This window comes from Podarcis filfolensis, assembly GCF_964270895.1.
Source record: "Podarcis filfolensis genome assembly, chromosome: 14".
Lineage (NCBI taxonomy): Eukaryota > Metazoa > Chordata > Lepidosauria > Squamata > Lacertidae > Podarcis > Podarcis filfolensis.
Window position 1 is genome coordinate 9,267,162 of NC_139616.1, and position 27,240 is coordinate 9,294,401.

The 27,240-nt window shown below is 45.1% G+C and overlaps 2 protein-coding genes across 6 annotated transcripts in view; one reads left to right on the forward strand and one right to left on the reverse strand.

Annotated features, from left to right (window-relative positions):
* On the forward strand, positions 1 to 26,199 carry PATL2 (PAT1 homolog 2; the record flags this gene model as incomplete). 5 transcript variants are annotated; one of them, XM_083586448.1, is made up of 19 exons in its annotated part: positions 37 to 138; positions 2,912 to 3,014; positions 3,916 to 4,274; positions 5,793 to 5,861; positions 7,062 to 7,127; positions 8,196 to 8,342; positions 9,093 to 9,179; positions 12,336 to 12,466; positions 14,281 to 14,358; positions 16,249 to 16,390; positions 17,829 to 17,946; positions 18,028 to 18,125; positions 18,766 to 18,810; positions 21,079 to 21,227; positions 21,922 to 22,081; positions 22,714 to 22,854; positions 23,088 to 23,185; positions 23,303 to 23,452; positions 25,439 to 26,199. In XM_083586448.1, the coding sequence occupies 19 exons, from the start codon at positions 94 to 96 to the stop codon at positions 25,440 to 25,442; spliced, it is 2,190 nt and encodes a 729-aa protein (XP_083442574.1). The 5 variants fall into 5 exon arrangements, with proteins under 5 accessions (XP_083442573.1, XP_083442574.1, XP_083442576.1 ...); XM_083586450.1 differs by having other exon boundaries at positions 131 to 1,947; positions 2,350 to 3,014; XM_083586451.1 differs by having other exon boundaries at positions 138 to 507.
* PPIB (peptidylprolyl isomerase B) overlaps positions 1 to 27,240 on the reverse strand; it is a 141,187-nt gene that overhangs the window by 67,424 nt on the left and 46,523 nt on the right. The window lies entirely within an intron of this gene.

Here is a 27,240-nt window from a genome sequence, read left to right on the forward strand (position 1 = left end):
ATGAAGCCCAGCAGCTGCTGCCCCTCCCTTAACGAGGCCTCTTCAAAAAGAGGCAGGAATGGGAGACGCCGTCGAGGGAAACACGCGTCCCCGATGGCGGAGGGAGGGGAAGCGGCGGCCGGGGCCGCGCAGGATCTGGTAAGCGATTGGCGCCGGAGGGATCCCCGGCCTCTGTTGGCGGCCTGGAGCTCCACCTCCTCCTTGCTTTCTGTGTTTGCAGCTCCTTGAGAGCCGGAGGGAGAGAGTATCTGCTGGAGCCGCGTTCAGACGTTCCACCAGCGGCTCTGCTCTCCCTTCGCCCTCCCTCTCTCGGGAAGCGACACGCGTGTTTCGCCTGGATGCTTAATATTGTTATTATTTCGGGGCAGCGGAAGGCGAAAAGCATCGGGCGGTTTAAGCACGCTTGTTTTAACGAGTTTTTTTCCGGAGGTGGGGCGGGATGAATCCAGTGGGGTTTACACGCGTTGTACACGCGCACGTCGGCATGAGCCTCGCTTGAACACGGAGGTGGGGTTTGCGGGAGGAGTAAAGGCTGGAGCTGCAAATCGCAGCGAGCTGTTGCGCGGGTGGGGGAAGCACCTGCGGAGTCACGTCTCTCTAGGACTCACTCGGGTGCTCTTTATTTTTATTTAATAATAATAAATTTTATTTATACCCCTCCCTCCTCAGCCAAGACCAGGCTCCTGGAGGCTAACACCAGGTATAAAAACAATTGATTACAAAACAATTGATTAAAAACAAGATTAAAATACAACATTCAAATGCAGCCTCAATTCAGTAGAAACTCAAATCAACAACTTTTGGGGGATGAAAACATCAAATCTTCACCAAGGCCAACTATCCAGACTGGTCCTACATGGGCCAGAAAAAAGCCACACCACGCAGCCTGATTATTACCTGAAACCAGTGATTGCTTTCTGGGGGGGGGGGTGCAGCGGGACGTATACCCCTAAACATTTTGTGAATCTTAAGTTTGGCATCATTGAGGGGCAGTATTTCAATATGAGTAGGAAAATGAGAGTACCCCTAAACATTTTTTTAAAGAAAAAAAGCACTGCCTGAAACACTGTGTGTGGGGGGGGGGTGTTCCTTAAAATCCCTGCAGGCTTACTGTAGTAAAAGCCTTCCTGCCACATTCAAATCTGCTAGCTTTTAACAATGCAAGTCTACTCAGAAGCAAGTCAGGTAGAGTTCCGCAGGTGTTCTTGATGGTAGCTGTACATTCTTGTAGCTTTGGCTTATTTAATTAACAAGATTTGCACGTTGCTTGATGGTAAGAAAACCCGAGCAGTTTACAAAAGCACAAAATGAAACACAAGTTCTCAGTAGAAAAAGGTCCTTTAAAACATTCTAAAGAACTTTGGCAGGCAACGTGCCTATAAACAGTCAAAGGGGACAAGGGTAGGGTTTTCTTGGACTGGTCACCTTTGAAATGACCCATGGCTGTGTATGAAATGGTAAGGGGTGTGTGTGTTTAATTTATTAATAAATCAAATTTCTATAGCATTCTTCATCTGATGATCACAAGGTGGTTTACAATATAAAAAGTGACCAAGAAGGTTTAAAGAGTGAGAAATGCATTTCTGGCTGGGTGGTGGTGGCGTCATAGAAAATGTTATGTTGGTTATTGTGACTAGATGTTTGAGAGGAACTAGTGTACACTGAACTAGGATTGCCATATTTCAAAACAGTGAAAATCTGGACAGAAATTGTTTTGTTTTTTGCAAAGTTGTTTAGCTGGGGGGGGCGGGATGTCCAAAGAGGAGTTCAGCTTTTTTTGGCAAGGTCGCAAATTGTTGTTTTGTAGCTATTTTAAGGAGAAATCGGCACTTCTGGCATGGGCTACCATACATCCGGATTTCCCCGGGCATTTGACCAATACAGTAATTGTGAAGCTTTCCCCAAAATCTTGGAGCAGGGCATGTCCTCCTACTTGAGACTAATACCGTATTTTTCACTCTATAAGACGCACCTAGTTTTTGGAGGAGGAAAACAAGAAAAAAAATATTCTGAATCCCATAAGCCAGGACAGCAAGAGGGATCGCAGCTCAGCGATCCCTCTTGCTGTCCTGGCTTATGGGATAGCCTTTCCCAGGCAGCAGCATGAATTCTCCCCCTGCCCGGGAGAGGCTGCGCATGGTTAAGGCTCCCCCAAGAGCCACACTCCCTTTAAAGAGCGTGTGGAGCGTGTGGGGGCCCCAGGAGCCACACACACACTCCATATGTCTCTTTAAAGGGAGCGCTGAGCAGAGCCTCCCGCCTGCATTCGCTCCCTAAGACGCACACACATTTCCCCTTACTTTTTAGGAGGGGGGAAAGTGCGTCTTATAGAGCGAAAAATACGGTAAGTCTCAAGCCTCAAGTCAGTGAGGGAAACTTAACAAGTAACCTGTTGCCGAGGGGAGGCCAGACATCTGAGTCTGAATATGGGTGGGTTAGAAACCCAATGTACTTGCTGTGTTCACAACACAGTAAACCACAGATAATGATTTACCATGAATGCATAGATGGCTCCTTTCCCACCCCTGTGTGAACAGAGGCAAGAAAAAACAATCTCTAGCTTAATGTTGTGTTGTGTCTGAACTGGAAAATGTTTTAGTTCCAAACTGTGGTGTGAAGCCAGGGTTTCTTCTTGGCTTACCAATCACGGTTTGTTTGAAGTGAAAGAACCCTGATTCTGTTCTAACACTAAGCCAGGGATTGCGGTTTATTGGTTCTGATAGGAGAGGATGATGTTGGAGCCATACTTGCATTCATGGTTCATAGTGTACCGTGATTGCAGGAACCGGTGTCGTTGGGTTTGGTTCTGTGTACTTAGTTTTGGAAGAGGTTTCGATACTGTCCATCGATTTCTCCCACAAGGGAGTTGACAGCACGATGAGTCCCTTGTTGTTTCTCCATCTCCAACCAGATCCTGGAGGATTACTTTATGATGGAAGAAGAACCTTTGGGTGACAAGACAGCTGAAGAGGAAGAAATTGATCTTTACGTTAACTTGACGTTCACTTCAACAGGTAAGAAAATATTTAAACTGTTCCGGAAATAATAGTATATTCCAACAAAAGCAAAGCCATATTTTCAGTTTTTAAAACTCAAAGTCCCCTCAATGCAATTCAAAAAAGCGGCATTTCACTTGAATAAAAAGCTTCATACACCCCACGCATTTAGTGCAACCCCAAATCCTGAAAACTAGTTCATCGCTCGCAGAGCTATCATTCCTAGCACCAGGGCCGTCTTAAGTATATCCGGCTCCGTGGTGCAAAGATCCCTCCGGTGCCCGCCCCCCCATTTCCTGCGCCCAGCCTCCGCCTCTTCCCTGGCGCCCTCCAGGTCTTTGATGCCCTGGCGCCCTGCGCCACTTGCCTCTATGGGCAAGACGCCCCTGCCTAGCACCTTTAGCAAACTACAGCTCCTACTATTCTTTGAGCGGGTAATATTCTTTAAATGTCTGGTGTGTTCACAGCCAAAACAAAATTCCAAAAGAATCTACCAAGATTGACAATGGCAGTGGTGTGTCTCTTCTACAGTGTGTGATTTTTTTGGCTGTCTAAGGCATGGGTAGGCAAACTAAGGCCCGGGGGCTGGATCCGACCCAATCCCCTTCTAAATCTGGCCCGCGGACGGTCCGGGAATCAGCGTGTTTTTACCTGAGTAGAAAGTGCCCTTTTATTTAAAATGCATCTCTGGGTTATTTGTTGGGCAAAGGAATTTGTTCATCCCCCCCCCCAATATAGTCTGGCCACCCACAAGGTCTGAGGGACAGTGGACCAGCCCCCTGCTGAAAAACTTTGCTGACCCCTGGTCTAAGGGCCTGCTTCCTGCATTGTAGCTGATTCGCTGTGGCAGGTAAAATGTTGCTGCCCTCTTCCTAAGATCCCTCCTTCTTCTGCTGATCTGTTCCCCTCACTTCTAAAGCTTACCTGGAGCAGACTAGAGGGAAAGTCATGGAGACAGATGCAGAGCAGGCTCATGTGGGTGGATTTGAGGAGGTGATGGTGACTGTTGGGGAAGAGAAACCTGAAGCTACTGAGGTAGAACCCATGCTAGAAGATGCGGCAGAGAATGAAAGCCTTCCCACTGAGCCGCAAACAGCTTATGATGATCATGATGAAGAAGAGGAGGAGGAAGGGGAAGAGGAGGAGGAAGTGGCAATGGCTGACCAAGATGAGGAACCTGCATGCGAGAAGGATCATAAAAGCAAGGAAGCTGGAGAGCCAAACAACCTGGGAGACCCAGCAGTCATGAGAGCTGTGCGTGGCCAACGTACGTTGGAGGTAAGATAGACTTAAGGTGTGCCACACAAGACTTCTCTTACAGTCTTGCCAGTCCCTTCTGTTCATTTGGTTTTTGCAACCAAACGGGCAGTAGGTTTGGTAAAAGAGTTGGATCGTATGACTTGGGGTCCCTAATATGGATAGGGAGAGCATGTGACGTCTGTTTAAGGTTTTTTGAGAGCAGGTGTCAGCTGGGGCTGCTGATTAATTATCTGTGTAAAATATAAATACCCCTTTTGTGACTTTTGTTACGTAGGAATTTACTTAGTAACCCAGCCCAGCAGCTATAGAGGGCACCATTTTGAAAATGGCTGGTGTGTTGTTTTCACTGCTTCATAGAATGAGCTTACATCCCAGGTGCATAAATCTGTCACAAAGTAGTAGCACAGCATAGCTTTTCTTGTGAGGAATCCTATTTGGAATAAGGGAATTTCCCTTAAAAAATGGGAAACGTTGACAGCTATGTAGTACAAGTGGTACCTTGGGTTACGAACTTAATTCGTTCTGGAGGTCCGTTCTTAACCCAAAACCATTCTTAACCTGGGGCATGCTTTTGCTAATGGGGCCTCCCGCTGCCACCGCGCCGCCAGCGTGCAATTTCCGTTCTCATCCTGGGGCAAAGTTTGCAACCCGAGGTACTACTTCCAGGTTAGCGGAGTTTGTAACCTGAGGTACCATTGTAGTTTTGCTATTAATTAATATACCACTTACATAGCAGCATGCAGTTAATCATAAAATCCATACGTAATTAAAATACACCATAAAACACGTCCATTAAAGCATTAAACATCCATATTTAAAATAAACAAAAAACAAGCCCATTCAAAAATATGCATGTAAAAACAGCTGGATAAAAAAGTTCAAGTTCAGGGCACTGCTTACCTGCCTGAATAGGTGTGTCTTCAAGAGCCAGCAGAATGGCGGTACAAATCGAACCCATCATATTTCTTCTCTAGCTTTATGTGTTCTTGGACGGAAGAGATAGCGGTGGGGAAATGAGTTTTCTTGCCTGGCTCACAGCCAGATAACCCTCCCCATACTGAGAAACTAGAGTTCTGTCTTTTTGAAAGTCCAACCTCCTGCGACTAGTATCAGTTGCAGGTAAAAGTCAGATCTTTGTATGTGCTCCTGATATGACAGGTTTTGGCTGCAAAGGGTAATAAGAACTTCAAGTCTTGCCTAAATCTACATCCCCTGGCCTCTGAAACCTTTGCATATTTTTAGAAGTGCTCATAATTAAAGACTAGTCACTTTCTAGTTAAAAATGAGACGAGATGAGGATTTTCAGGCCTCACCAAGTCCCACCTTGCTTCAGTGGCACTCCCAGGCTTTCTCAACATGTGGGTCCCCAGATGTTGTTGAACTACAACTCCCATCACCCCTAGCTAGCAAGGCCAGAGCTCAGGGATGATGGGAGTAGTAGTCCAACAACATCTGGGGACCCACAGGTTGAGAACCGCTATGCAATATTTTAGATGTTCTCTTTTAGGCTCATTTTTTGTTGGTTTTGCTTTGCAGAGAGAAGATTCTGCTGTCCTAGATAGCAGAGTTGCCAACGACCTCTCAGATTATCCTACTGATTTCTTGGTAAGACTGCTTTCTCTTCCCCCCCTCCCCTTTAAGATACAGCCTCTTGTACGTTCATTTTATCAGTGTTTTCTGATACATCAGCTGCAGCCGTATTGGGATAGCCTGGCCACTGTAGTCCATGCGCTTTTAACCTCAAGACTAGAGTGTGCTCTCTTGTGGGCCTGATCTGGAAACTCCAGGCAATGCAAAATGCGGCAGCTAGACTGCTGGTGGGTGCAGACAAGTGACAGCATGTGGCACCTCTGCTAAAGCATCTATATTTTATTGGGTTGGGTTCAAGGTTCTCATACTAATATAACAGTACAAATCCCTGAGCATCCTGGGTCCGGGATACCTTAGACTGCCTGAGCCCTTAGATCCAAGCTCAGTCACTGGGATAATCTGACAGAACACAGTTGGTTGTGCCTCTAGTTTTAGCAGCCCAGCTGGCTTCAACTTAACAGCCTATTGCAATCCTTTCAATGTGCTGAAATTGGGTTTGAATTACTCAGTCATTATGATTAATCATAATGGCTTGCTTGCTTGCTTCTTTTCCTTTCTCATTTTGCTTGATTTCATTGAACAAATCTCTCTGATCCAGGGGTAGGCAACCTAAGGCCCAGGGGCCGGATGCGGCCCAATTGCCTTCTCTTTTTTTTAAAAAAAACATTTTTATTAATTTTCCAATAAAAACAGCCAATTAACATATCCATCAAATCATAATCATAATCCAATTAAAAACAATAAACTAAAATTTAAAAACTTATTACAGTCCAAATTATTAATTATTATTTTTTCCGGGCTTCCCATAGTCTGGACCTCTGAAGTTATCTCCAATATCTTTGTTCCTGCCTTCTTGTTGTTGTTCCCATATTTTCCACATTCCGATCTTAACGCTTTAAAGTTCTCCGTCCCTGGCTATGCGATTCTCAATCATGTCAGAAATCATATATCCTTTCATCCATTTGAAATTTGAAATTTTGGCCCAATCACCTTCTCAATCTGGCCCGCAGACGGTCCGGGAATCAGCGTGTTTTTACATGAGCAAAATGTGTCCTTTTATTTAAAATGCATCTCTGGGTTATTTGTGGGGCATAGGAATTTGTTCATATTTTTTTTTTTCAAAATATAATCCGGCCCACCACATGGTCTGAAGGGACGGTGGACCGGCCCACGGCTGAAAAAGATTACTGACCCCTGCAGTCTGATCCCTTTCAGACAGCTTCAAAACCTTCCATCTGGAATTCTACCCGGAGGAGAGTCCAGTCGCTGTCTATGATGGAGGTAAGGCTCATTCTACACCACTTTTCTGCCCAGCAAAGGGAATGATAACAGCGCTTGCCCTGTCTTTACCACAGAAGCAGCTTAGGGTCAAGTCTGCTGTATCCAATGGCATCTTGCCTCTACTCATATTTGATCCTTTGGTGCACTCAGCACTGACGTCTCACAACAAATGCCAGTGCTATGTTAGAAAGAATGTACAACCTGAAAAAAGAGACAAGGCATGTACTTCTGTAAACCAATAAAATATTTAATAAAAATAGATTTTAAACAGAAAGAGAAACTAAAGACCAGCCTTTTTAAGGCTACAAGTTCTTGAAACCAATAAACCAATTAACTCCTGATCCGTATCTCACACCTGTATAAGCAATTAGGCTTCTCTCGTAGGTTTCTGGAACATTCTCCAGTTCCAGTTAACAGAAGCTTACTCACTCAAACAGTTTTCTGCAAAATGAATGATCAGTCTCCCAACACTCCCAAACACTTTAGGCCAATATCTGCATCCATGTACCGTGTCACTTAAAATCTGAGTTGGGAGTCGCTTCAGAGCATGAACTGAGAGCAAACCAGAAATTCATCAAAAATAAAAATTTCTCTGGCTACCGAGATGGTGCAATGTGCTTCACCACAATATCCATGGGGGATTAATTTTGGATTTAAAGGTGAACCTACCAAATATACTGCTTCTGTAACAATACATGAGGAAAGCACAATCATCCTTTGAAATTAAATTCTCTATATCCAGGCAATGTGTACAAAACTGTGTTTGCTAGGGTAGTGTGCATAAAAATGCATAAATGAGTGAAACTAACATGCTAAAATTCAGTTATAATTAGGAACATTGCTTTGTAAAAATGTGTATATTGCCATAAGGGCATGAAAATGTATATTAGAAATTTGCATGAAAGCTCTGATGAATTTTCATGATTTTCTAACAAGCAAATCGTGAACTGCTGCGGGAAATGGAGAACTTAACACAGGAAAAAATGAGAAACCAAAATTGACGGATTTATCCCATCCCTAACCACAGTATAATCGTATTAAATATTACTGTTGCCTCTTATGCCTCAGGCACTGGACAGGGCTTCTATGTCCCGGGTCAACCTAGATCTTTTGGCCTCACCGGCGCAGAGAAGCTATCTAGACACATCTGGCCTGGAGCGTTCAGGCTTCCATGGGAGAACCTTCAAGCCCTCTTCTCAGCGCTTCGTGCGGCAGGTAAAGTGGCTTCATCACCCGGCCCAGTCTCACTTCCGCCCCCCGATCCTCAAACCCTTGATCTTGCTAATATCATTCTGTGCTACGCAGAGCTAATTTTCCAACTGCTTGTGTCAGAACGACAAAGCAGTTGTCTGGGTTTACTAGTCTGGAGTAACAGTTCTATACAGTATGCAAAACATGCACCTAATGCCTTGGGATACCTGAGCTGCTTTGGTTATGCCCACCCTGTAGAACAACCTCCCCTCAGGTGCCAAGGAAAGAAACAGCTATCAGACATTTAGAAGACACCTGGAAGCAGCCCTGAATAGGGAAGTTTTTAATGTTTGATGGTTTACTGTGTTTGATGTTATACCGTATTTTTTGCTCTATAAGATGCACCAGACCATAAGACGAACCTAGTTTTTGGAGAAGGAAAACAAGAAAAAAAAATATTCTGAATCCCAGAAGCCAGAACAGCAAGAGAGGGATAGCTGCGCAGTGAAAGTAGTAATCCCTCTTGCTGTTCTGGCTTCTGGGATAGCTGCGCAGCCTGCATTCGCTCCATAAGAAGCACACACATTTCCCCTTACTTTTTAGGAGGGAAAAAGTGAATCTTATAGAGCAAAAAATACAGTAATTTGTTGGAAGCTGCCCAGAGTGGCTGGGGCAACCCAGTCAGATGAATAGAAATTATTATTATTATTATTATTATTATTATTAATAATAATAAATATTTTTAATTGTCTTTGCTACTGTCCTGTCTCACAGCAATCTCCCACGATGTCTGGCTCTATGAGATCGCCTTACCTGTTCACTCCACCCCGCAGAACACGGCGTGTACTTGGCCTTAATCAGGTAATGTCATGTGTCATGTCGTCTGTGTTGGTTGCCAAGCTGTTACCAGGTCGATTTCAAGGTATTACTATTGATAAAGAAAGCCTTGACTGGCTTGGGACCAGTTTACTGGTGGGGCTACCTTAGACAATATGTGCTCACTTGTTCACTTTGATCTACAGAACTTTCACTGTTATAGGTGACATATATTAATTGGTCCACAATTGTAAAAAAGAAAACAAAAGGGATATTTCAGTGTGGCAACACCTATACTTTTAAACTCCCAGCTTATTGGCACCTGTTTAAAACTCTTTGTTTAGGCAAACCTATCCAGCTGCATAGATGTTGATGTATTTTAATCTATTTTACTATTTTAATCAGGAATTTAACTGCTCTTTTAAAAAAAACAAAAAACATTCCTTGTAAATGGCTTTAGAGTTCTACAACAGTCCAGTGGCATATGAATTTTGTTAAATGGATAAAAATTAATGTGTAGCTTAGCTCCGTTCTCACAGGAAACTATTCCACCTGCATTTCCTCTTTTAAGTTTAGATGTGCCGTGACTTGTGATTTCCTTTTACACAACCCAAGGCACAAGATTGCAGTTAGTATATAATACTAATGGACATCTCACTTCTGAGTGCTGACCCAGATGTAACCGAAACATCACTACTCACCCATAAGGGCAGAGTTGGTGGACTTTGCAGGAGATCCCAAGGTTTGCAGAAAGAGATATTTAGAAAAACCCCTGGGGTTGGGGAAAACTCAAAATGTGTCGGTGAAGACTGAGCATGCCCAGTGACAGTGGAATGCTGGCTCAGGGCAAGGGATGGAATGGAGTATCCTGGAGCAGGCCATCAGCAGGAGTATCCCACAGGGCAAACATTTTGTTGCAGTTTCCACTTGTTTTCTTTTCTTTTCAAATCATCTTTATTAGTTTTTCAATTAGATACTCCACATACACATATTGTATTACATTTTACATTTATACTTGCTCTTCAGAGCTGACTTCCCTCCTTCCTTCTTCTGGTTTTTTATATCACATATTATTTTATCGCATTATTTTCTTCCATTTTGTATATTGTTATTCATTTTCCATATTTGTCCATAGTATAAGGTAAAGGTAAAGGGACCCCTGACCATTAGGTCCAGTCGTGGCCGACTCTGGGGTTGTGGCGCTGATCTCGCTTTACTGGCCGAGGGAGCCGGCGTACAGCTTCCGGGTCATGTGGCCAGCATGACTAAGCCACTTCTGGCGAACCAGAGCAGCGCACGGAAACGCCGTTTACCTTCCCGCCGGAGCAGTACCTATTTATCTACTTGCACTTTGATGTGCTTTCAAACTTCTAGGTGTCCCTCCCTCAGTCCCTCAGCTCCCTCAGTCCCTCAGGAGCAGGGACTGAGCAACGGGCGTTCACCCCGTCGCGGGGATTCAAACCGTCGACCTTCTGATCGGCAAGTCCTGGGCTCTGTGGTTTAACCCACAGCGCCACCCGCATCCCTTGGCCATAGTATATCCATAAACAAATAAGTCCTCATGTTTATACAATTCTTGTTGTCTGTATTCATTTACAACTACTGTTAGTTATATTGGTTTCCTTGTTTTCACCTGAGAGAGCGAAGTACAGATTTCTTGGACCGAATTCTGCCTGGCTCCAAACATTTGTCTCAAACCGTATCAAGAGGTTTCAAAGTAATTGGCAAAGAATTCTTGGCATTCGGAGCAGCCCTGTGCTATCTCCCGCCAACAGAGGGACACTTTACGTTCAATGGGAGATGGGAATCCCCACATTATTATTATTATTATTATTATTATTATTATTATTATTATTATTATTATTTATCACTACAGAGAATAGTTTACTGATGGCAGAGGGCATGACAAGTCCTCAAGGGTTTTAAAAGGCAGGGTTACAGAAAGCTGATCAGGAGAGGGTCGGTTGCTAATGCTCTACTGTGTATAGGAGAGAATTTCTCCTGAACGGGATTTAACAGTTCAAGTGTAGGTTTTGGAAAGTCAGAATTCACAACTTGTTTCCAGTGTGTCCTGACCACAGGAAACTGAACATATACAAAGCGGCAGCCAAGTTGTTAGGAACAGTGCTTTTTCTTCCTGGGGGTACACAGGGGTACGCATACCCCTAAACATTTTGTGAATCTTTGTGCTTTTGTCCATTTACTGTATTTATTTTCCCCGATCTGAACTATAAAATGGTGGTTTTCTTGAGTCAAAATGGGAGTACCCCTAAACATTTTTTTTTGGGAAAAAAAGCACTGGTTAAGAATATATAGATATTTAACTGCAAAGTATCAAGCTAAACCTTAGATATGCAGGCAACGTATGCCTTTTTTGGGTCTCCAGGTAAGAGCAAGTTATTTGCTTGCAGGACTCCTCCTTCCATTAGCTGCTATTAGGATGCAAAGTAGAGAGAATTGTCAACTAGAGGGCTAGAATGCCCCCAAGTGGTTAGATGTGGCCGGGCAGCTGCATTTTCTCAATCGCCAGTTATAGTTGCCTATCAGAAACCACCAGAAGTTGCTTCATGAGCACTGTTAACAGATGTCACATACCCGTAGTTTTCGCTCTATAAGACGCACTAGACCACAAGACAAACCTAGTTTTTGGAGGAGGAAAGCAAGAAAAAAATATTCTGAATCTCAGAAGGCAGAACAGCAAGAGGGATCGCTGCGCAGTGAAAGCAGCAATCCCTCTTGCTGTTCTGGCTTCTGGGATAGCTGCGCAGCCTGCATTCGCTCCATAAGATGCACACACATTTCCCCTTACTTTTTAGGAGAGAAAAGGTGAGTCTTATAGAGCAAAAAATACAGTATTTGTTCTGCATCTGTAAGAGAAAGATCTTTAAGTGACAGCATCCGAAGTTTGGAACTCCTTGCCTATTGACATCAGGTTGGCACCTCCACTGTACAGTACTTTTTTCCAGCTCCTGCTAAAAACACTTTTGTTTAGGCAAGCCTAGCCTGATATGTAGAATATTAACACATTTGTTTTTAGTTTCTCGCTGGTTTTACATTTTTAAATGTTTCAAGTAGTTGCTTTTTTATCAATAGTTTTATTGTTTTGGTTTTTTGATTCAACTACTTTGACATTTTTTACAATCAAGGGGAATATCAAACTTAATAATAATAAAAATCTCCTTTCCTCCCTCTTCTCTCCAGACATCTGCCTATGCGTCTCCACCTCCATATAGGCCCTTTTCCCCAAATGTCAATAGCCCAAGCTGGGCTATGGCCCATAATCTTGATCCTCCACTCTTCAGTCCAACATCTGGCAACCAGCAGAAGTTCAGGTATAGAAAGCATGGGTGAGATCACCTTGTGTTTGAGAGGATGCAGCCCTTTCAGGAGTCCATCTCCATCTGCGGTTTAGTACGTGGGATTAGAGTTGTGACAGGGTTATTTTGACTAGCTTGGAGAACTATAATCACAAGAGTTTCTTGGCATGCTCTTGGATCCCTGCTATGACACCTGATTGATTGATTGATTGATTGATTGTTGGCATCCATGTGTCTCAAGAGACGATGGAGTGCACCTCCGGGTGCAAAGTCAAACCACTTTGTTAGCAGCCCCAAAGTGACCTCTCTGGGACGCAAGCTGGACAAGTGGGTATGGAGGTCCTGGGCCACCCAGATGGCAAGACGCCCCTCTTGGGCTTGCTGATGGGGTCCAAAGGAGAGCAGAGCAATACGGTTGGCACCAGCTTGGCTACAGGAGTTGCCGGAAGGAGGTGTACAAGGCGCCATCCAACCATCTTAGGGACTCCACTCTGAATTTGTGTATTTATTATTACGGTCACAGAGCAGTTCCGGCTCACTTACAATATCAGAAAAATCATAAAACACAACAGGAATACATTGAATTGCAACTGGGTTTAACAGAGACAATTCAGATATAACAGCAGTTTAAAATATACATTAAATCTTGATCACTAAAATATAACCTAAAATTGACCACTCTGAATTTGTGTAGGGTTTTTTCCTTAGCCTTTTCTTCTCCTGAAGATACCCTGCAAAGCAGCGGAGGTTTAGGATCAGAGTTTTCCTTCTAGATGGGCTACCTTCCCAGGTGATTGAGCCCCACCTGCCCCTCCCTTCCCTCCAGGGCACAGGCAGATACCTCCTCCTTGACTACTGCACCCCACTTGCTAGTCCCAGGCAGATAGCACAGCCAAGTGCTCAAAAGGCTTTCTAGAATCCCTGGTTCAGCGCAGACTACAGATTTGGAGTGTTGATCGTGATCTGCAGGCTCTGTTTGCCATCTGTTAATTCAAATAGTATTTGGGGGGAAAGAGGACATCCAGCAAATAGTTTGATCAGGGTTGTTGCCAGTAATTGAGTCTTAACTTTGGAGTAGGGAACTTGACATGCAGACTGAATATTTGAGAACTGTGGGCAAGATCTGTACTTGCAATTTGGGATGAGGAGAAAATCAATTCAGTTACCATTTAAAGGTGACTTGCTTTAAGTCAGGGGCAGAGGAAGGGCAGTGGGGCCAGGCCATCCCAGGTGTCACCACTGAGGGGGTGACAAAATGCCGGGCGGCACTCACCGTAGGGCCAGCAGAACGCCTGAGCCATGCGTTTCTCCTGGAAGTGACACAGTGGCTTGGGCGCCCGCAGGCTCCACGTTGCCCCAAACGGTCTGCCCGCTGCCTCTCTCTCCCCCCCCCAAGCTGTAGGGCAGCTGAGTGAGAGGAGGCAGGCAGACTTCTCAGAGGCCCCACGGAGCGTCCTGCCCCAGCTGGCACTGCCCGCACAGGCAGCTGGCACCGCCCCTGGACACAGGGCACGCATACCGCCCAAGGCGCCCAATCGGATTGCTCTGCCGCTGCTTTAAGTCACACTTTCTGCCACAATATGAAAACCAAACGTAGCCCATCTTCGAAAGCAATTCTCAGCTTTTCAAACTAGTTCTGCGGCCAATAAATGTGCACAGAAGAATGTATACTGAGATAAAGCATGCATAAATATAGCACGTTAGTAGTAACAAACACACTATATTAGGGGAAGTTGCTTTGCAAAAATGTATATATTAAGCGAAAAAGGGTCCTAAAGGCATGGGAGACGGATCCTGGTACCTCACCTTTGTCCTCTGTTTTATTACAGTGTTCCCAGTGCCATGACGCAACTTCACCCCCTGCATCAACGGATCCTGACCCAAAGACAGCGAGGGCAAGAAAGGAGGTAAGTGAGGGCAAATGAAGACAACTTAATATGAACATTGCTACAATCTTTATGTATTTATGTATTACCTTTATATACCACCTTTTTTTCTCCAAGGAGCTCAAAGTGGCATGCACACTTCTCCCCCCCTCTCCATTTTATCCTCACAACAACACTGTGAGGTGGGTTACATGAAGAGGCAATGACTGGCCCAAGGTCACCCAGTGAACTTCATGGCTGATTTGAACCCTGCTCTCCCAGGTCCTAGTCTATCACTCTTAACCACTGCACCCCGCTGGCCCTCATGGGATCGTTTGGTGACTCAGTACAGTACCTATTATAATGGCAAAATTAACTTGTTATATGAAGGAAAGTAAAGGGAAAGGTAAAGGGACCCCTGACCATTATGTCCAGTCATGGCCGACTCTGGGGTTGCGGTGCTCATCTCACTTTATTGGCCGAGGGAGCCGGCGTACAGCTTCTGGGTCATGTGGCCAGCATGACTAAGCCGCTTCTGGAGAACCAGAGCAGCGCACGGAAACGCCATTTACCTTCCCTCCGGAGCGGTACCTATTTATCTACTTACACTTTGACGTGCTTTGGAACTGCTAGGTTGGCAGGAGCAGGGACCAAGCAACGGGAGCTCACCCCGTCGCAGGGATTCGAACCGCTGACCTTCTGATCGGCAAGTCCTAGGCTCTGTGGTTTAACCCACAGCGCCACCCGCGTCCCATGAAGGAACATAATACACATCATATTTTTGTGTTAAAATGGATTAAGCTTGTGGATTACTGTAGATAATGTTGGCTATTTTCTGAGGGCTAGTTATAGATTTTCAATGTTTTGATGCGCATTGGAGATCATTTAGTGTTTTTCTTTTCTCCTCTCCTCCCCCCCACCCCAAACTTTTTGGTACGGTATGGAATATTGAATGAAATAACTAAACTGGAAAAATACAATGAAAGCACCAACTTCATTCAGACTTCTAAAACTTAGACAAGCTTCTATTCTGAATTATTGAAGGTATTCAAGTTCGGTGCTGTTACCTTAGATGAGACTGCCAGTTTTCATTTCTTAGTGCAGAAAGTATGGATCTGATGTGTAGAGATTTTTCCTATTCTGATTAGTTCAGGAGGATTCTGTAAGGTTTATTTCTATATGAGAGAAACAGAAAGAAGGTTTCTGATGTTTTGTTTATTTCTCTGGGAAGCTGATTATAGCTGGTTTAAACTGGTTCTGTTATGTTTCTTTCAAGGCCGTGCAGACTATAATAATAAGGCCAGGAGGAGCCTGACTCTCACTTTCTCTTTCTCTTTGTTCTGGTGGTCTGTTCTGTATGCTGTTAAGGTTTAAGTCTTATTATAAAGTTTGTAAGTTTTATTTTAAGTGCTGCAACTGGATTTTTATGAACTGTGCCAATCCTGGATATATTGGATTTGTGACCATTATGCTCATTTGCCTTCAGCAGCACTAAAGCTCTGCTGGATGAAGTACAATTGCCTCTGGTCTATTTTTTGGAAACTCTGCTTCGTTTTCTTACTCCTCTGGCCCTGACGTGACAGAGCCCTTTTTAAAAGCAGTTCAGAAGAAAGAATACAGTCGTACCTTCATTTTCAAACTGCTTAGTTCTCAAAACATTTTGGCTTCCAAACGCCGCAAACCCGGGAGTGAGTGTTTTGGTTTGCGAACTATTTCTGGTAGCCGAACATCTGACAGAGCTTCCGATTGGCTTTCAAGAGCTTCCTGCAGCCAATCAGAAGCTGCGCTTTGGTTTTGGAAGTCGAACGGACTTCCGGAACAGATTCCTTTTGACTTCCAAGGTACGACTGTATGTGACCACAGCAAGGCATTGGTGGTATTCTGGACCAGTGCAGAAGCCTTTTCGTAAGCAAATTTCTTCTTCTCTTAAAGAATTCCCCGTATGAAGCGCCAGCCGCCGAAGGAGGATCCCTATGCTGTGCTCATGACTCCGGTAGAAAAAGAGTGGGTGATAAAGGTGCAAATGTTGCAGCTTCAGAGTGACAACCTTCACAGGGATGACTATTATTACCAGGTGAGTGTTGTTGTTTAGTCGTTTAGTCATATCTGACTCTTTGTGACCCCATGGACCAGAGCACACCAGGCACTTCTGTCTTCCACTGCCTCCCGCAGCTTGGTCAAACTCATGCTGGTAGCTTTGAGAACACTGTCCAACCATCTCATCCTCTGTCGTCCCCTTCTCCTTGTGCCCTCCATCTTTCCCAGCATCAGGGTCTTTTCCGGGGAGTCTTCTCTTCTCGCGACGTGGCCAAAGTATTGGAGCCTCAGCTTCAGGATCTGTCCTTCCAGTGAGCACTCAGGGCTGATTTCCTTCAGAATGGAGAGGTTGGATCTTCTTGCAGTCCATGAGACTCTCAAGAGTCTCCTCCAGCACCAGAATTCAAAAGCATCAATTCTTTGGGGATCAGCCTTCTTTATGGTCCAGCTCTCACTTCCATACATCACTACTGGGAAAACCATAGCTTTAACTATACGGACCTTTGTTCACACTTTTCCGTTCCAGCCAAGTAATGGTTATGATACATATGCCTGTATAACATGTGCAGTAAAAATTCACATATTACTGGAAATATTATACAGAAATGCTTTGTACTGGGGGAAATCTACTTTGTGAAGAATACATATATTGGATGTAATTGCATACAAGGGAGTATATTGGGATAAATTAGCACTACAATGCTGGAACTCCCTCCCTGAAGAAGGTAGACTAGCTCCTGACTTGTCCTTCCACGGACAGGTAAAGACCTCCTTGTTCCAGTGGGCTTTGGGGAACCAGCTGCTTTTAATGAAAAGGGTGGTGCCATGCTGTTTTTATTGTAATTATTTGTAGGTTTTAAACAGATTTCATATATGTATTGAGTTTGAATTCTATTGGGGTTTTTAAAATTAATTTTCTATGTTTTTAGTGCTTCTTTTATTTAGAGACTTTGAGTGCCATTAGGGAAAAAGTTGGGGTGTAAATGACAATAATTAATAATGATGATGATGATGGTACTAATGAATTGTTTTTAGGATATCAGAATGTGGAGAACTGAACTTAAGACGCGAAAAATGAGAAACTGCCACTGATAGGTTCACCCACCCCAAAGCAAGAATCCTAGACTGCTCTTGAGAGGGTGGGCATAGCCTTCCAGTCACAAGGCTTGGGTCTGGGTCAGTTCTGTCTCTTGCAACTGCAGACCTGCTCTCATATGATGGGCTGCATTCTGACAACCATATTCTCCACCCCATGGTGGAGCTCGTTTCCCTTGGGCTCTGTTAGGTTTGCCCAGGAAACGGAGAACTATAGTTCAAAAGGTGTACGTTAATCACTGTCTGGCGAGGATGGCTCGGGGAGAATTGCCATCTTGACAGTTTTGGATGCTGGAGTTGGGGTGAGTGGGGAGCAACAGAAGTGCTGTGTGCTTCCACTGGCTTTGGTACTGAGCTGTCCTTTCCTCCCCACCCCCCAGGAATATTATCGCAAGCTGGAGCACAAACAGGCAGAGAAGGGGCTTCTTGGAGGGTGCAAGACTGAAGTCCCCAAGCTAGTGACACCGTATATCCAGAAAGTGGAGGCATACGAATCTGGTAAGCGCTCTGCAGAAAAGAGGCTCTTCCCCAGATGTTAGGGATGCTAGGCACCTCCTCACAATGGTTTCCTCCTTCTAGTGGTGCGGATACCGGGCTCCCTGGGCCAAGTGGCAGTGTCTACGTGCTACAGTCCCCGCAGGGCTATTGATGCCGTGCACAACATCCCACTGGAACAGGTAATGCACCCGTCCTGTTGCCTCTGGCTTGCCAGAAGCTGGGACTCGACTCCACCGATTTGCTGCGTGTGGACATGAAGTCTCTTGCGTATATATCATCAGTGGGACCTTCCAACCCATGGGCCTTGTCTCGCCAGGCCATTTGGGCTAACCATGCCTGATTTCCTGGGCCTTGGAGTCCCATGAATGTTGGGCATGGGAAAGTTGAAGGAAGGTTCTTCATTTGCAGTTGTCACCAGAATTCAAGTTGGGGATGCAAAGGAAGAATCTTCTCTGCAGCTGCTGCTTGAACCGCCTGACACAAGATGATTTATGGTTGGGCGGCCCTGTTCACCTGTCAGTGGTCCACAGCGGATGGTTGTTCCCCACCCCCTAATAAATAGGGCACGTTATTAACTGGCAGGTGGACGGTATAGTCTATTGGCTTTTTCCTCCTGTTTTTCACGCCACCTCTAATTGACCAGTGGAATTCTGGCCACCTTGTTGTATTCCGTAAACGGAAACGGCCCCACTGGAAACTGTATTGCAGAGCCCCCTGAGCTGTTAATGTAGCATCCAGGGATGCCAAGCTGGTGCTGGTTGCTCTGCTGTTGAAAACTAACACCTGTTCCCCCTCCCCTTTTTTATCCATCTTCTGAAGGCCGTGGGTAATCAGCGACTGCAAGTGCTATATGAAATTGAGAAGGTGAGTCACTGAGATAGCTTCGGAAGGCAGTTCTGTATTTGTTTGTTTTTTAAGCCAGTGTCCTTGGAGTGCGGCAAGGCCAGTACCAGAAGGATTATTGTTGATTAACTTTTGTTTGGCTTCATATTTATGTATTTAAACATTGATTTGGGGGGGGGGAGTGTTTGGTAATACAGTGGTACCTTGGTTCCCGAACGGCTTAGTTGTCGAACAAATTGGCTCCCGAATGCCACAAACCCGGAAGTAAGTGTTCTGGTTTGTGAACGTTTTTTGGAAGCCAAATGTCCAACGTGGCTTCAGCGGCTTCCGTTTGAATGCAGGTATCTCCTGCAGCCAATCAGAAGCCCCGCCTTGGTTTTCAAATGGTTTCAGGAGTTGAACGGACTCCCGGAACGGATTAAGTTCGAGAATTGTATTGATATATTCTGCATTTGTTGAATTGTTTGTTTTTGTCATGTGAATTTACTAACACGTTCTGTATTTTGTATGTTTGTATTTTCAATGTTTTGATGCTTTTGAATGTTTGTTGCAAGCTGCTTTGGGTACAGCTCATTGTGCAAAAGCAGCGTATAAGTAAACCCCATCAATCTCTGTTCAGTAAGGCAGTGTGTGCTCTTCTTCCTCCAGTCACATACCCGCCCCCTTTGTCCCCACAACAAAGAGCTTGACAATATGAAACTCATGATCATGACATTCCAGTAGAGCACATTCCTAGTGTGCCGTATCCAACACAGGCAATGTCATGACTACAGATGATGATGATGATGATGCATAGAAACTCTTGCAGAGTTGTTAGCAAATAGCTCTGTTCAGCTAGAACTCTGCACATTCCTCCAGAACTGAGTGATTTGGCTGTGTTAATGAAAAAGTCATTGTAGAAATTGAGAAAAGCCCCTGCGGTGTGAACCAGTCACAAGTACAGTGGTACCTCTGGTTACGAACTTAATTCGTTCTGGAGGTCCGTTCTTAACCTAATAAGGGATCAGCAGCCTCACCTGTCCTGGTGACAGTCTACGGGATATCTAACGATCCAGGATAGCAGCGGGAAGCAGCAGGAAATGGCGCTGGAATAAGGGAATTTCCCGCAAAAAATCGGAAGGTTGACAGCTATGGCTAATGGGGCTTGCCACTGCCGCCGCACCGCCACCACACAATTTCCTTTCTTATCCTGGGGCAATTTCTTAACCCGGTACTACTTCTGGGTTAGCGGAGTCTGTAACCCGAAGTGTTTGTAACTCGAGGTGTTTGTAACCCGAGGTACCACTGTAGTAGATTGCAATTGCCTACTTGATGGGAGTTGTAATCCAGCCACATCAGTTTGCAGGTTGCTGGACAAAACTGCTGCCTGCCCCCTAGTGACCCTGCCAAAATATTTTACATTGCAAAAGTAAAAACTAACTAAAGTATAATCCCTTGGTGTGGGGGGAGGTACATATACATGCCTGTGGTGCCTGAGAATGTGATCCTTAATGCTAGCACCAAATTAAGGGTTTGACCACTGTTTGGAGAATAGTTGATTCATGCTCCTGAACTTGTGGCTTTGTGACACTGCTGGCCCTAAACAAGTTTAGGAGACTCCGTGGAAAATGGAGGCATGGATTTCTCTACAGTTCCCATGAACTCTAGGTAAGAAAATACTATCTGCTGCCTTCCCTTTGCCACCCCTCCCCCCAAACAATTGGCAGATGGGAGATAACAGGGGAAACAGCAACCACCTAGAGAGCACAGCTAGACGCTCAGCAAATATACCATATTTTTCGCTCTATAAGACACACTTTTTCCCTCCTAAAAAGAAAGGGAAAATGTGAGTGCGTCCTATGGAGCAAATGTGGGCTGCGCAGCTAAGCCAGAAGCCAGAACAGGGAGAGGGAGCGCTGCGCAGCGCTCCGTCTTGCTGTTCTAGCTTCTGGCTTAGCTGCACAAAGCCTCCGCAGGGCAGCGGGGTGCCTTCATCCCGCAGCCCTCCGGAGGCTTCACGGGCTGTCCCAGAAGCCTCCGCAGGGCACGGGGATGAAGGCTCCCCGTTCCCTGCGGAGGCTTCGCGCAAAGCTACACCAGCTATCCCAGCAGCTATCCCAGAAGCCAGATCCCTCTTGCTGTTCTGGCTTCTGGGATTCAGATTTTTTTCCCCTTTTTTCCTCCCCCCCAAACTAGGTGTGTCCTATCATCTGGTGCGTCCTATAGAGCGAAAAATACAGTAGTTGGCTAAAGAGCTGCCCTGTCAAAGACGGTAGTTTTATGGATCTTGTTGGTGTGTTCCTGAAACAGATGTACCTGCAGCTGCTGGATATAGAAGATGGTCAGCGGAAACTGGAGCAAGTGCCAGAGGAGGAGCACCTCCACTTCTGTGAGAAATTTGCGCATGAGCTGGGACATATCTATCAAGCCCTAAGAATCGAAGAGCAGAATTCGGAAAAGTGAGTCCAGGGGGAATATTTGCGGCCGTGATGGTACATGAGATGTGTGTTAGGATGAAGAGGACGATGGCTGTTGTGGCCACGTGTCTGTGGACCCACCTCTGTCCATCAGGCCAGCTGCCTACTTAGGTTATCAGGCCGCTGACAATTTCTATTCCTTGGGTTCATACCATCCTCCCTCTCTAGCGGAAGAGCCAGGAGATGTATAGAGCTGTATAAAGATCTGCTGAAAGAATACTCTACACAGATAAGCAAAGAACTTGAGCCAATCAGAAATTTCCTCTCGGAATGTTTGGGCCTGCTTACTTCCCTGACTGAGCTAATTAGGAGAAAAGAAGGCTGCCATCCCCATAAAGCAGTCAACAACAAGCCAAATGGAAATTTAATCCAGTCAGGCACGGAAAATAGAAAAATAACTAGAACTAAACCAGGACAGGTGGAAAAACCACTTGCCCCCAAGAAATCTTCCTTAAAGGGAAAGTGTTCAGTGCACAAGAAGAAGAAGAAAGAGCCAGGAGATGTTCTGTTCTGTTAAACAGCCAGGTCTGAAGTCCAGACAGCACTAGGTAGAACATAACCATGGGCCTTTATGTTTGCGCATTGGGTATGTTTTAGGCCCCTTTCCCCTTTCTAGACTCTCATGGTGCTTTGGCAGTGAGATATGTGTGTGGACCAGCTAGTCTTTTCCTTCCAGGGAAGCCAAAGATGAGTTCCTTCAGATCCTGCTTGTGGGAAAAGGGAGGAGGCTGGTGGCCCGTCTGTTGCCACACTTGTCGCAGGAGCAGGCCAAGCAGGTCCTTGTCAGCATCACCCAGCACCTACCGTTTCTCCTTCAGAAGGACATGATGGATGAGGTATCCGTCCTGTGTGTTCCACTTCTCCCTAAAACCATCTGCATCATTGATGACCTTGTTATGAGGCTCCCGTTATAAATTGACTTTTGGGGTGCAAAAAGGGCTTGCACTAAAATAAGACATTTAAATTGGGTTGTGGGGGGAGCTAAACTGCATTGCTTGCACAATTTAATTTCCTCCAGATTTTCTTGCATAACCAGACCCGAGCAGGGCAGTGAAGTCTTGCCCCAAGCTGCGAGAAAACTGAAATATGTGCACAGCTTTGTGGAAGCTGAAATGTGTAAGATGGGCTGTGTCTTTACTGAATGAACTGAAAATGTTGCTTGAATCCTGTTCGGCTGAGAGTCAGGCTGCAGAATTTTTCAGAGAGCAGCCAGTAACCCTTGCTTGATAGGTTGTAAGGGTTTGGGTTAAATTTATCAAGCCCATCCTGTTCTGGGAGTAGAAACTTCATTTCTCTTAACAGGCTCAGTTTATAGAAATAAAGACCTATAACTCTTAACACTACTTCCTATGGTGTTAAGAGTTCTCTATCCCATAGATTAGGTTTATTAACTCTTAAAGGACAAGCAAGCTTGATATTAACATTTATCCTTTCAATTTACTCCTTCCATGTTCTGTGGACTTGGTAGTCTCTGCCCATTCTCTACGGTCCTCTCTGTGATGTCATTGAGCAGTTGACCTTCAGTGAGATGATAGACCTCTTACAGGAGCTAACCAGATTGCAGCCGGAGTCTGTCCAGCAATCGCTTGCTATGGTGTTTGGGAACAAGGTAAGTTTGGGGTCAGGGCTTTGAAACTTTCCTGGGGGTCCTGGCAGAATTTTGTGGTAGAGCGACAAACGGGGTGAGAGGGGAGACTTTAAAATTACCTTAGTATTTGCCAGTATCAGGGTGGTTTTATGCCACCCTACCTCGAGGTTGGCATTGAGTGAGGTGGGTTCTATTGCTGCTGTTCCCTTGCTAACATTTCGTGCTGTGTCATCTTCTCTCCCTGCCTCTCCAAGTTTGCCATCTCACTTCTATACCTTCTGCTGAGTCACGGGGAGAGATGTCTCTCCTCCGGAATGCCCTTGAACCCCCGCAACGGAGACTTTGAAAAATGGTAAGGTGGCATCTGTTGGGCAGGGTAGTCCCAAGTAATTTGTGTCTGCAGACACCAAGCCTCTTAACCATCTCCGTCCTTTTTTTCCTTCCCCCTCTTCCCTTTTCTTCCCCTTAGGGTGGATACAGTGCTCCTTGTTGCTAGGGAGCTGTCTCAGGTACCCAAGGCATTGATGGTAGAGCCATTTCACCTCCCCAGCAACCTCCTTTTTCTCTTCTGCCGCTATGTAGACAAAGACATGGCAAACCACTTAGATGCCAAGATGGAGTAAGTTTTGGGCACTGACAGAGAGCAGGTAGATAAGTACTTGGAGGGGTGGGGGAAGAGCATGTCATGTAGAGTGGTTGGGGAAACCCAGCCAGATGGGTGGGGTATTAATTATTATTATTATTATTATTATTATTATTATTATTATTATTATTTCAAGTGAACTCTTACATACAGTGGAGACGGTATTAGTTTGAATGGGGTACTGTCCCACCAATCTCATCTCAGTCAGACGACTGCCTGTCTCCTTAAAACCACCCAGTGGGGTAGCCCTGGCTGTCAGGTTCCTCCTCACTCTGTTTTGCCGTTTGTTAATTCGGCAGGGAGAGTGATGGGGGCCAAACGAGAACCAGGTGGTCCCATGTCTCATTGGCTCTGGCTTCATCTGCTGTTGGTCTCCCTGTCTCTCCACCCCGCCAGTCCAAATGGGCACCAGTCACCACCGCTGACACAAATAACATGGCAGAACCCAGATGTAAGGCAAAGCTGCAAAATGGAGCATAGCAGGCGACTGCAGAGAAAATTCTCCTACAGGAACATGTCCTTTTCTAGCTGTTTGCTTTTGGTCTCATCTCCTGGTGGATCCCTGTTTATGATGGCTTGTTGCTCTTGGAAATGAAGGGCCCATTATGGGCAAGATGAGTTCATTGTTTTCCCTACCAGAAAACTCACTGCTTTCACAATGCTTATTTTCATGTTCCGCATGCTACACTGCACTATAAGTTAGACCATTGGCCCCATTATTTCAGTATTGTCTACCCTGACTGCCAGAGGCACTGTTGGGTTTCAGATGATGGTTTCTCCCAGACCTACCTGGAGATGCCTGGGACCGTCTGCTCTACCACTGACCGCTGTCCTCTTAACATTGAAGGACCCTTGCTATTGTTTGGGTTTACTTGTTGCCACCTCCTGGCAAGGAGACATGGGTGGCGCTGTGGGTTAAACCACAGAGCCTAGGACTTGCCGATCAGAAGGTCAGCAGTTCGAATCCCCGCAATGGGGTGAGCTCCCATTGCTCAGTCCCTTTTCCTGCCAACCTAGCAGTTTGAAAGCACGTCAAAGTGCAAGTAGATAAATAGGTACCGCTCCAGCGGGAAGGTAAACGGCGTTTCTGTGCGCTGCTCTGGTTCGCCAGAAGCGGCTTAGTCATGCTGGCGACATGACCCGGAAGCTGTACGCCGGCTCCCTTGGCCAATAAAGCGAGATGAGCGCTGCAGCCCCAGAGTCAGTCACGACTGGAACTAATGGTCAGAGGTCCCTTTACCTTTACCTCCTGGGCCTGCCAAGAGATTGCATATATTGATATGTGAGATACTTTGGGGGCCTTTAGGCTGCTGTGAGCACCATACATTTTTGGATAGCGATGCTGTTCTCAGCAGAACTCTTCCACATTGTAATTTCTTTTAGGTGGGCTTCCTTCAACTACCTGGCTGAGAACCTTGATTTCTGAGTAGCAGAATGAGAGATGTGGAATGGCAGCAAGCCCTGGTCAAATCAGGCTGGGGAAAGCTATAAGAGCCCCTGCTCAAGTGCTTCCTTGTATGGTTCACATTCTATGCATGCAAATGATGGGCCCATTATGAGCTGCTTTGCTAAATAAAAATGGGAGGCAGGGTAGTAGCTAATGGTTGGGTGGCCAGAAACTTGTGTAAGCTTCATGTTTTGCGAATATAATTGTGGAACGGTTCCTTGTAGTTGGTAAAATTGGATAAAAGGAGATTGGAGAGAGCTCTTCACTGGGGACGCCACAGAATAGCTGAAGCCTTGCAGCAGGCATAGCCAAAGTGGTGCCCTTTCAATGTTTTGGACTACAACTCCTGTAATCTCTTGACCATTAGCTACACTGGCTGGCGCTGATGGGAGTTGTGTTGCAAAACAATATGCAGAGCACTACATTGGCTAACCCTGCTTTACAGAAAGCAGTTGGCCACTGATGGGAACTAATTTTCCCCTTTGATTCCTGATTTGCTTTCCTTTATGTTTCAGGTGATTGGCTTCTGCCTTCATGAGCTATCGCAACACTTGGAGCCTCCTTTGTTGCTGCAGCGTGATCTTCGGTGGTAGTATCAGTCTTTGAGAGGCCTGGCTGTAGCTAGAACACAGTGGTTGTTTAAAGAAAACGATTATTTAATTCACAAATTCTGCTTTTGTTTGTGGTACGACGTGGTTCCCCACAGCCCAAACTGCTCTGTGCCAATTGTAGATATTCAGTGCTAGCTCAGCACGTAAACTCAGCCTGAAATGAGTGAACACAGGCTTCCCTGTACAGTAAATACTAGGTTGTGGGGGATGAACTTTGATTTTTACAATATCTTGTGTACAGCACTTATACAATAAAAGCAAATAAAACTAGTTTGAAATATTGAATCTTGGAGGTGAGGTGCTGCATAGTTGCCCTAAGAAAGATTGTGCATATTTTCTTTGTTAATATTTAACTTTTCCTACAGATGTGGGTAGGAACCCAGAGACCCTTGAAGGCGATAGAACTCCTGCCAGTGCCTTGAACAGGATGCTAATTGTATCACTTGAACTTCCATGTTTCATTTTTTTCCCAGTCTTTTCATTAGGACTGTGGGTGGGTTAACCATTTCCTCCCCCATTGTGGTCCCTATTAAATTGCCTCTACGCTGCTATGAAGGCCAGTGGCAGCTTTCACCTGGGACTATCATAGTGCGGGAGGAAAGGTTAAACCTTCTTGCAGTCCCCTCCACCTTTTTTTCTTTTAATAAAAATGAAAATGCAATTTCCCCTTCTTTTCTGCTCCTTTATTCTCCCCACCCCCGTCCTGGCCTGTTAATAGTAGAAGAGAGAGAAGACATTTAATTTCAAGGGCTGTGTTTTTCAGTATTATATGTAAGTTGGTCCTTTATATACATGAACTGCAAGCACTGGTAGAGATCTGGCTTGATGCTACATCAGAATGAGTTGTTGATCTTCAGAGATTGTTAGTGTCTGTAACTGGAGCTAGATGACCACTCTTTTTCAGAATAGAAAGGGCTTGCTGCTTTCAAATGTACAAACACATCCCATTTTTATCTCTGTTAAACAGACTTTTTTTCAAAAAGTACAGACACTTGTGTGCTGCTGTCTAGTTCTGGTATACGCGGTGGGTCCTAAATTCACACAGAGAGAGAGAGAGAGAGAGACCTTGAAAATTGCTGGATGTTTTGGAACACTGCTTTATGTTGTTGCAATTATTAATATGCTATGCCAGATGCTGTAGTAAATTTCAGTGTATTTTTATTGCTGCTGTTATTTATTACATATTTCATTTCATTGTTTTGCAAATAGAATTGCAGTACAGTTAGAATATACAAAATAAAAGCAGCAATAAAAATGCAATATCATTATTTAGTGTGATAAATGTGCTGCTTCTTGCCTTCAACTACAGATTCACAGACACAGTATGGTAACTCCTTCAATCCTGGCCACTGCAAGCTACTGTAGTCTGTATACTTGCGTATTTACAATGTGGCTTTCTCCTGTACATTATCGTGGTTCCTGAACTCCTCGGACAAGAGAACTGCCCCTAAGCAGTTTTGCATTTATCCACTGAGCTAGAAGTCGCACCATCTCAGCCTCTGTATTACTAACTAAACACGACATTGTACTCTCTGCCATCTCAGTGCTACAGAAAGCTAGTAGGAATTTTACCTACAGTTGCAAGCAATGGACCAGTGTAGAATTCAGTCTTTTTCATTTCCTGTGGTAGCCCTCTGAGCCTAAGAGGTAGAATGCTGAACCACATATTCTTGATACTTTGTCAAACGAAAGTGCTTTCAGCTCCA